Genomic DNA, 11376 nt, shown 5'->3' on the forward strand with positions numbered 1-11376 from the left:
CCCTATAATATTCATATTAAGTGTCCGGAACCACATTACAATAAGACTACCCTTATAAATGGTTGATAATTAAGTTATTAATTAGGTTGTAAACACTTTTTAAATCAAAGATAAGTTTTATTACATCGATGTAGAAACCAAGGATGTCTGACTGATGACAGGAAAAGATAAAGTAGCTCAGCCAGCAGCAGGATCTGAGATTTAACAGAACAGATGCAGTGAAGCAGTAACTTGATCTTGCCAAATACTGAGCCTGCATCAGTGTATAATACTGTCATAACTTGTTTATAATTCTTTATTAATGATTCATAAAGTGTGTACAGCCTAATTAATTATCTACTTATAAAGCATTCATGCAGCCAATATAAGGGTAGTGTTATTGTAAAGTGGTACCAAATGAGCATCTTTCTAAAATGTGTCACTGAATGAGGGTCCAGGAGTTTAGCCCACTACTCTAAATATACAGTAGATCCTCATTAAAGAAAATCCCTTCATGCACACAAACGAGGCAAGTCGCAATTAGGAAGTTTCCACCTCTTTGTGAAAATGCTACCAGGGTTTGTGTGAATGTGACATTGCTATTCCTGGACTGCTGCTGCTGCCCTGCTGCCATTAGCGGCCGGCCAGCAGACGCAGAGCAGGCGGGGGAGCCGCGGAGCGACACCGGCGCTGCCCCACTGAGCGGCCTCGCTGCCTTCCTGAGGTGAGTGACCTGGTTCATCTGTAGCGCCGAGAAGAGTTCATCTGAGTGGAAGTGGTCACCGTGTTATTGTGGCGCGGACAGGTGCCAGACTCGGGGTTAAGTCCCGCAACAACTAATGAGGATTAACAGGGAAATCCAGGGTCAAAGCAGCCAGAGTAAACAGGGAGACTTCCGCTCACGGCTTTCAAAATAATTTTAGTTTTTTTGTTTATTTATTTATTTATTTATTTATTTTTAGGTACTTGGAGCAAAGAAATCAAAATCCAGTAGAGAAATGGACCCTGTTGTGCTATTTTTCTTTAATATATAATGTATACCTTATATGTTAACAATGAACATAGTGTGTTCTTGCAGCCGGGTGTATTTACAGTGGTGTGACGTGCAGACTACAAGTGGCCTCAAGAAACTAATCCCTAAATAAATAAACTGCAGTGTCACACATGTTGTTTTCTCTATAATGTGTGTGCACAGTGTCGTGTTGTTGTGTGCACCCAAGAGCCACTCCTTAAAGTGTCACGCACTGTATTCATTTCGCAATGATACATTTGATATGTCACAACACACTGAATCATCTTGTTTCCCTCTGTATTCATTTTGAAGTGGTGCACCACCACAGCAAGAGGAAATGTGAAACTCAAATAAACTAATGTAATGCATCTTACTGTTGCCTAAAATAAAAAAGTCTGAGATTTAAGAAGTAATGATTACATATGATTAAAAACATTCAAACCTCAAATTGAATCTTAAGGACAAATGTAGAATTGTTGCTCAGAAGCACCACAGTTGCACTAAAATTACCGAGAATAGATTGTATCAGCTGGTCAGTAAGAAGGTCCCACCTGTATTTTGCTTTATTTCATTTTGCCGTCTGTATTTTACTTATTTTATTTTTAGTCTGAGTTTTACGCTTTTATTTTGAAGGGAACGTATCTATTTTCCGGTTTTGTTCAGCTTATGTCAGGGAGCTTGCCGCTGCCGCTGGCTCCATGTGTCAGATAATTAGGCCTACCTGTTAACACCAAACACAATCCAACATAAACCGAGTTAGCCTGGCCTCTAATCACCCGAAGTTATTCATTATTAGATAAAATGGAAATTAAAAATAAGTTGCTTGTTGTTTAGTTAATTATCTGTTCACCAAATCACTTTTTCCAGCTCCATGTCAGGTAAAAACATGGTTTGCTCTTGAGCTGCCAGCCGTGTGTTTTTACAAGCATGGTGCCTATACTGCAGCAGGGCTGTCCATGTAATAACAAGGAGAGTTCAGTTGCAGCTGGGCCAGTTTCAGGAGCTATTTACGTTGACATGCCATTCATCCAGCTAAAAATAAACATACACATCCACTGGTCCCTGTGAAATGTCATAGCAAACAGCCCATTGGAACTATTTACCAAATGGAGGGACTGTGGCGGCCAGAGACCTGCAGCTGGTGCACTCCTCTTTCACAGATAATAGTGTTGCAACATATGTGGGGGCTCAGGCCGCCTTAATCGCAGCACCTATTTCTGAAACCAGCTGAATGCTTTTTTGTTGCAGCTCTCTCGCTGAGCACCTTGGGATCCGTCTTCAGCTGTGCTCTCACTCCTCAGGGTCCATTTGAACATGTCATCATCGTACGCTGCTGCGATATCAGCCCTTTCCCTCAGTTCATCCAGCACCGCCACTTCACCCGTGGAGCCCAGCCCTCCCTCTGAAAGTCCCAAACCCCCCGACACACCCACTCACGTCCCTCCAGCTGGGGATTTACACCTCCACTCACCTGAGTCTCTGGGATCTGATGAGGAGCAACAGGAGAGCCCTGCTGATTACTGCATAGGTGAGCGGCACCTCAACACCAAACGCCAGCACACTGGTTAGAGATCTTCACCTTGGTGTTGACAACACATTGCCTTGCAGGTGGCTACTGCCCCGTGGAGGTGGGAGAGGTTTTTGTCGACCGCTACCAAGTGGTCAAAAAGTTGGGATGGGGCCACTTCTCTACCGTGTGGCTCGGCTGGGATATGCTGTAAGCACAAGATTAATGTTTTTTCATCACTCAGCCACCTTCACAATTCAATATAGCCTACAATTTCAGTAGCCTGCTTCAATAACCATCTGTGTGCAGGAAGAGGCGTTTCATCGCCCTGAAGGTGGTGAAGAGTGCTCCAACCTTCACAGAGACGGCACTGGATGAGATCAAACTTCTGAAATGTGTCAGTGGGCCCCTCTCCTTGTCTTGTCAGATTCCTGCTTAGTGGTAACTCTATGATGTTAATATAAAATAAATGTATACTGCACAGGTGATACTTGGCTGTAGTGTTGTTAAGGTTTTGCAGTGTCTTCCTAAGGCCCTCCCACAGTGACGGTGGTGGCTCTGTAACAGAACAGGATGATTTTTATCCACATATTTACCAGCGGGCAAATCCAGTAATCACTAATAACTCAGAGTGATAATTATGATGAGAAATGCTATTTCTGATGCCATCTCAAAGCCTCTCATTTATCCCTATATGAGATGATATTGGATTTTGAAATTAATGTATTATGGGAAGACGATGATGAGGAATTGTGATGGTTAGTTTAGAGATGAGTGAAAAAAATAACACGCAGAGCGGGTGTACTAAAAATAAAAGCGCCTGCCCTTTTCATGACAGAGACTGAGCACTTGAGTGTGATGGAGCGGGGGGAGATGAAAAGGAAGAGACAGGTTAAAGCCTTGAGACAGCGGAGACATTAAATGTGCAATCAGGGAGATAATGCAGTACAAGCAAGGTGTTCCTCGTGTTTTGTACTTTCACCTGGTAACGTTTTACTACACCGGTGCCAAATGTCTAGCATTTTCCTTGCATCGAGGCTGTTAATAAGACACCATTATGATCTATCCAATGATATTCTTGAAAAAAGAGAAAAGATGTTGAAGAAAGAGTGCAAATCCTGAAGCATTGATTTCCATGTAGTTGCTTTATAATCAAATTTAAATGATTTTGCCCATAGTTACAATATTTCAGGCATCCATTGCAGTGATGTCAAAAACAAGCAGAATAGCATATCATAATTAATCAGATCTTTGATTGCAGTGATTAATGTTCTCCACAATACTTTGAATGTCAACATTAAGTATTTTGATAATATTGCATCAGGCACTGTACATTTTTTGTTATATGATCACTAATTAACAAATGTGCTTGGCTTCATGGCAGTAATTTAATTAATTTCATGATTTTCACATCAATACAAAACCACCAGAATCCCTCACTGTGGCTGGATCTTATACAGATGCTTATACAGATGTCATTTTGATTTTTTGATTTATTTATTGTTTGTTATTTTTGATCTCTGGTATGTGAAAAGTATCACTAGTCGTCAAAGCAGCTGCCAGATTATAGCAGATACAGTTTTGATGTGATGAGATAATTTCTTGCCAGTATAATTACCTTACACATTTGCTATTTATATGTTGTTTTTTGCTCGATGTTGTGACATTTTTCAGTGCTTTTCACTGTCCATTATCTTGTCTTCAGGTAAGGGACACTGACCCTAAAGATCCTAAACGTGAGCAAGTTGTGCAGCTCATTGATGACTTTAGGATTTCGGGAGTGAATGGAGAGCGTATCCTTTGCAAAACGAACAGCCTCATGTCCTGCTGTCACCACCATGACATGATGAACACAACCAGATAATGAAGTCAGAAACCTACCCAATTAATGTGTTAATTGGCAAATATTTCTGTGTCAGCATACATCACATAACAGACAGGAGCTATTAATATGAACTCTATCTTAAAACATGAATGATCCACAGTAGTTTCAAGAAAATCAGCTTTTCCTCTTTATTACTCCAGATTTCTGAGGCAACTTCTTCCAAAACCTAACATCATCCCAGGGTTTCTCAGCCAGTTGGCCTTGAGCGCCCCCTAGTTGTCCACAAACTCAATATCATGAAAATGTTTGTGGTCCTCAGTGGTGTGTGGCAAAAAGTAATTTACAGTTTAGTTATTTATGTATTTATTTAACTAAATGTAAGTGGGTGTTACAGACACAAACTTTTTCAATATATGTGGGTAAAAGTGCAATTTTAATGTTTCTATCAGCACATCTGACTTGGCATGTCATGGGTGTGTCAGTCAAATGTCATGACCCGCCTCATGGCTATAAGGCAAGTTTCAAATTTAGTCTGACGAATAGCGAGATGAAATTGACAGCGTGATATAGAGCCTTTTCTCTGACGAAAAATGCTTGCTGGCCTCAGCCTTTTTACTTTTATACAGACATATTCATTGTATAGTTACTTTTTTTTTTTAACATGTTTCATTAATCTTTAAGTACAAATTCTTATATTCAACAACACTTTTTCATTAAAGAGAAAATATTTAATCTAAAAAAAGACACCGTGGGCCTTGACTAATTTCTGAGATAGAAAAATGTGCCTGTGGTGCAAAGTTTCTGTCATGGAAATGTCTGTATACAGCCAGGCAGGCAGGCAGGCAGGCAGACAGACAGGCAGACACACAGACAGACAGGAGCACCATAATGACACAGTGACCCACAAACCATTTAGCTTTTAGGTTAAACTTTCACATCATCTCAGTGTTTTCACCACATACAGTTTTATAATGGCTTAGCCCTCCTGTTTATATGTATTAAATGGGGACAAGTGGGTAAACATAAAATTAACATCATGATATGTTTTCAATGTCCTGTGCACATTTTGTGGTCAGTTTAATTCCAGGCTTTTTTAGCTGTAGAAAGTATGTAAGAAATATCAAAATTTTACACACATTTTGTTTGACACCGAGAAACTGTAACATGTCATTTATAATAGTCAAAAAACTTCCCTCTGCTTTAGGGTCCTCGCCTAACATAATCACACCTGGGTTGTTAGTGTGAGAGCCACTGATAGTTAAATTTGGAGGAAAAAACATAATCCTTGAATCGGTGGTTCACCAGATGTGTGCATGGTTCTGGAGGTGCTGGGCCACCAGCTGCTGAAGTGGATCATCAAATCCAACTACACTGGCCTTCCGCTGCCCTGCGTCAAGAGCATCCTCAGACAGGTGCCGTGTCCCCTTCATCCCATCTTAAATCCTCTCTCCCTGCATTTTGTCATTGAAAAAGCAGCTTTTTGTGAACAGATTATCCTCCATTTGTGCTCCCCCGGTGACATGCAGTGGAGTGACAGTAACTCCATTTTTATTCCATATCACAGGTTCTCCAGGGCTTAGATTACTTGCACACTAAATGCAAGATTATCCACACGGACATCAAGCCTGAGAACATCCTTTTAAGAGTGGATGATGTTTACATTCAGGAACTGGCAGCCAACACCAAGCTGTGGCAGCTGCCAGTGTGCCCTGCTTTCACCAGCTCCTCAGGTTAGTGATGCCATGTTAACAATCCCATGGGTTTACAGTGGATTTCTGTTTGTCAGTTTTTAACCACCAAATAATAAGCTGATGGGAGAACAGTGCTGCTGATTAAATGGCAATGACAATGACAATTAAAGAAATGTTTTTCTTTGTTCTGTACACATTTGGTGCCCCTTCCGTCCCCTGCTCACATTTTCATCCTCCACTGATGTCAGTGAACAGCAGGCCAAGAGAAAAACAGGTGTGGAACTTTTAACATGTTCCCCTTTGACTTTATAAAACACGATTTCTTGCAGCTTAAACATAATTTACAGGTTTCTCCTATTTATTATCATCAAAATATTAGTATTTCTTTTTTGATTTCCTCATGAGTTGTGCTTGTTTGCGTCTCCTCCCATGACTCCCTTAGACTTTGTCCAACATACTGGGGAAGTTGACCGGGGTTTTCCAAACTCTTGGGGAGTGGGTAAGTCGGCTGTGTTGTACCTTCTCACTGCATCTTGATTGATAAGCTTAAACCTGTTTTAAAGTGCAACTCTCCACCCATTGGTATTTAACCCCCCTGACACTGCACAACTCAGCTGCAAGGGCTTAAAAGTCAAGCCAAAATAGCACATGACAAAAGAGTGTTATTATCAGTGTATTTACCATGGTGATGTATTAACTCTGACTTCCCGAGACATTTCTCTTTGGTCTCTGCTCCAATTATCAAGCCGGCTCATCTTTATCATGACAATGTGACTTTACTGTTAATCAAAGGCCACTGTATCTCAAGAGCACAGGAGGGGTGTGCAGGGTCTAAGGGCTGTACCCCAGACTTGTGGAAGAGGAGATAAGCTCAGTGATGTTGTCATAGCACATTGCTTACTGCCTGTTTAATATCTGAATGCTGGAATAACAGTGGGGACAGTTTTTAAGGATGGAAATTGGCTTAAAATTATATGACTTTCATTTGTGACTTGTGTTTTAGCTTCTTTATTGTGATACATATTCACCTACTGCTTTTTTCCCACTAAACTGTCCCCTGTAGTCCGGCAAGGTGTCCAGGAGCCCGATAAAGCGTCTGACGAGGAAAGAGAGGAGTCGACGAGGACAGGAGAGTGTTTCTGACCACAATCACAAGGACAGACCTCATGTTTCCTTTTCTGATGTCACCGCTCCCTCCAGTCCCTCTTGTCCCTCTAAGCTCCCAGGTCCTGGCCACACCTCAAGCAGAAAGGCCCTGTTACAGGAGGACGAACTGGGCTCGGTTCCACAAATTCAACACAGCCACCGCGACTCAGTCCGCTCAAGGCCAGCATTAACCACAGAGCCTCCTGTCTCTGGCTCCAGATCAGTTTTCCGACATCAAACCACAGACAGAGGCTGCCAGCCTCCGTCACCATCCTCTCCACATGGTCAGTCTCATGCCACTCAGGGTCATGTTGGCAGTTTTGGCCCGCCCTAAATGTGCAAAAAGTTAATGACATCAGTGCATGACTCTGTAACTCTTCAGTGTTGTATGTTTCTCCAGGAATTAGTGACTCAGATTTACTGCTGGACCTACTGGAGCCGCAGAACGCTGATAAAATCTCTATTAAGATCGCTGACCTGGGAAATGCCTGCTGGGTGGTGAGTGACTATTCAGCAAACAAACTGAGAGCTGAGAAAAGAAAAGAAAAAAAAAAACTCAGGACATGAGAATGGCAGTTTGACAGTTTAGTCATTCTGCAAGTGGAGAGCCAAGAAACTCTGAATTCAAAGTGAACACACAGAGCTTTATAATGATGGAAATTCATGAGTATGATAATATAGGTTGAATATGCTATTGCACCTGGTCAGAGGTTACATGGCCAGTGAACAACCAAGAATAATTACAGTGTGAAAATGGAAATGCGATGATAGGTGAGCAAAAAACGAATTCATTTTTCAAGGTCAGCGGGTCATCTAGACGAAAGAGCATCTGCTCAGCCAAGCCCCCAGTTCTCAGGAAGGCTGCACAAAATAATAACTGTGCTGCTCGTAAATATGAAGCTGTTATAAACATGATCCTATAAAGGTGGTACAATGGTATAGAAAAGGCTATAATTCTAAAGCTGGGCACTTTTTATGTCATGTCAAAGGTTTGAATAGAGCTATCATGATATCAGATTTTCACTACATGATTATCGTGGCCAAAATAATATCAATAATATAGTGATATCAATAGAAAATAAAATTAAAAAAAAAATCATTTTTTATTCTGTTTATTGTGCATTTTGTCTCTTTTTTGGCAAGTGAAATACACTACACAATAATTGGGGAGGGCAGACAAAGTGAAAGAAACAGGAACAATTTAACAGGCGCTGGATTATTTACACAATATCATCATGTGCAAATTATTAACATGATAATTATATTTCATTTTTTATATTACACCCTTACGTTAGAACATATATTGTCATTATAGAGCATAGTGGTTATGCAATAGCATAATAGGTGGCTTTTATTCCAAAATAAAATATGATAATAATATAATATGATGATGATAATGATGATAATGATAATATTTTTGAATCAAGCCTTACTTTTACTATGCAACCAAGGAAATTAGATTAAATATCATGCCTCGTTTATTACGCCATTGTTTAAACCAGCAAAAAATTCACACACTGTGATATTTGTACATAAGAAACTGATTTATAAAGCCTTCCTTACCCATCAGAAAAACAAGACCTAATGTGACAGGCGCATTCTGGAGAGCGCAGTATCATGCTCACATGTGTGTTGCCCTCCAGTGAAAAACACAGGCTGCATGTGTGTTTCCAGTGCAGCGGAGCCGTGTGGGCTGCAGTGAGACAGATCACCCACCTGCTGTCTGTAAATCTCAGCGCCACCTAATAATCAGCTGTCGTGCTTCTCATTTGTCACAACAAAGCCACGAGAAACACAATTACTGTTTTCTGCTCCCCAGATGAAAACAAAGCGACAGCAACAGTCGGTCAGTATACAGCTGTATTGAGCTTATAGTAACTGCATTAAATGTCCCATGATTGTACCGCACACCATGTTTATTTGACCATTTGTTTTCATTCCTTATCATGCAGGTATGATAAAGTTTGGACTTATATCAGTATTTATGGTAGAAGAAAATTGGCTCACCCATATTTGAACATCTGGGGTCTGTGTCTTGATAGTGAGCAATCTTGAAATTCATGTTTACTGTGGTAAAGAATGCAGACCATACATCACCTTATGTTGTCCCACCATTGATCTTCACAGATTTTTTTAGGGAGCTGTGCATACCGATCTAGATCAAGGGGATGATATTTTCCCATGTGCCATAATTTCCTATATTCCTTACTTGTGTCCTATTTGGAAACACTTCAAGTGATTTACTCATGTCTAATTAGGTCACTCCCTCTGCTTGATGAATAAACTTTGATTAAATCTCGTTGTTGCTCTCTAGAATTCCATTTCTGAGGGGTTATGTTGATGTTAAAATTATCTTATATCTTGTGTCTTTTGTCTTTCAGCATAAACATTTCACTGAAGACATTCAGACGTGTCAGTACCGCTCCTTGGAGGTCCTGATCGGTGCTGATTACGGCACACCGGCTGACATCTGGAGCACGGCCTGCATGGTGAGGAAGGCTGCAGTTGCATGGGGAAAATGTTGAGCTCCATGCCTTTTTTTTTGGATCTTCCGATCTGAGATTATATCGCTGTCTCCAGGTGTTTCACAACACTGTTTTTGTCCTGCTGTGTGTACCGTAGGCTTTTGAGCTGGCCACAGGAGAGTATCTGTTTGAGCCCCATTCAGGAGACACTTTCTCCAGAGAAGAAGGTTTGTTTTCATCCGCTCCTCTCCAGTACCCTCCCTTTTCCCCCCGTTTCCTCTTGACTGAACTAAATGTGCTTAACACGCAACATCTGCCTGTGTCCCACCAGATCACATTGCCCACATCATTGAGCTGCTGGGAGCAATTCCATCCCAGTTTGCACTCTCAGGGAAAAACTCCAAACGATTATTCAACCATAAAGGTAAAATGAACAGCATTCTTTTAAAAGTATTTGAAAGTACTGTTCAAAATACAGTCATAGCTCAGTGATTTGAGTGTACTTGGTCTAAAAGAGGTAGGAAGAGTGCTGATAGGCAACTATTCTGTGCCAATATTCAAAGTAAGTGGTCAGTAACGATCGATTACTTTTCATGCCATAAAAACTGAAAGTCTTCCATGTTTCCCTCATATTTTTTTGCGCAGAAGAGCCTATGAAAAAGCATTTACACCATCATGTGGCACTAAATCCTTACAGTGACACGTAGAACAATAAATCTTCTTTTGGGTGTTAGCCGACATCCAAACACACACCCAGATACAAACACTTCTTCATTGTAAGGGGAAACTCTGGGATGTGTTACTGCCTCTAAATGAGGAATTAATTCACAACAAGCATTATTAAACAACCAAATGAATAAAATAAAGTGTGCAGCAGATTGTTTTTATGTAGTGGTGCTCAATAAGGAAGCTCTATTGTAGCGGCAGTGAACGACACCAACTGGCTGATATCTGATTTTTGACCAAAGCCAAGTAATATCCTGCTCTAACACGACCCCTGACCTCGTCCAGGACATCTGCGGCACATCACAAAGCTGAAGCCATGGAGTTTGTGTGAAATCCTGCTGGATAAATATGAATGGCCACGCGAGGAAGCGCTCCAGTTCAGCTCCTTCCTCCTCACCATGTTGGAGCTGCTTCCAGAGAAAAGAGCCACCGCTGCCCAGTGTCTGAAACACCCCTGGATCAACTCCTAGGCAAAGCTGGCAGGCTCGGACATATCCCCGGGTGTAATAACAGCTCTGGATTTGACATTGGACTTGTCAGCTGAGGGATATATTGTAGTAGTCTGGTGCTGGCATCATGAGCATGGCTTTAAAAAAAAAAAAAGTAGCTTATTGTTTACATAGTAGCCCAGTGTAGGGTCTCTCTCTTTCAGTTTAGTCTTAAGGCTTTTAAATGGCAGTCATATCAAATTGAGGCACACCAATGACCAAATAGGAATAAGACTTACTGGAAAAGTGTCTGCTGATGTGATCTTTAATGATTAGTTTCAATAAATCGACATGTGATTTCTGCATTGCGTGCTTTTATTCCTCATTAGTTATCTATGAGAGCGGTAAGTATAGTGTTTTATAATTAATGCGCTCACCCACAGACAAACTTCCTCTATTTCAATCCAGTCCTGGATCACTCCATAGCAAAAAGCCTCCATTAAAGTTCAATATGACCCACACTCTGGAATATGCATCATATTTTTCCTGAGTGCATATCATCTTGAACTTTAACCGTAACTGGTTATTTTACCTTAA

At 41.0% G+C, this 11376-nt stretch overlaps 1 protein-coding gene across 1 annotated transcript; it reads left to right on the forward strand.

The window, feature by feature from the left end:
- The first annotated feature begins 2305 nt into the window (after positions 1 to 2305).
- Positions 2306 to 10942, forward strand: LOC115359497 (SRSF protein kinase 2-like). The gene is made up of 14 exons (XM_030052012.1): positions 2306 to 2519; positions 2600 to 2708; positions 2808 to 2895; positions 4204 to 4291; positions 5629 to 5735; positions 5888 to 6053; positions 6263 to 6288; positions 6457 to 6513; positions 7078 to 7444; positions 7561 to 7658; positions 9542 to 9649; positions 9783 to 9852; positions 9957 to 10049; positions 10637 to 10942. The coding sequence occupies exons 1-14, from the start codon at positions 2306 to 2308 to the stop codon at positions 10819 to 10821; spliced, it is 1776 nt and encodes a 591-aa protein (XP_029907872.1). The 3' UTR covers positions 10822 to 10942.
- Positions 10943 to 11376: the final 434 nt, after the last annotated feature.

This window comes from Myripristis murdjan, chromosome 5 (genome assembly GCF_902150065.1).
Source record: "Myripristis murdjan chromosome 5, fMyrMur1.1, whole genome shotgun sequence".
Taxonomy (NCBI): Eukaryota; Metazoa; Chordata; class Actinopteri; order Holocentriformes; family Holocentridae; genus Myripristis; species Myripristis murdjan.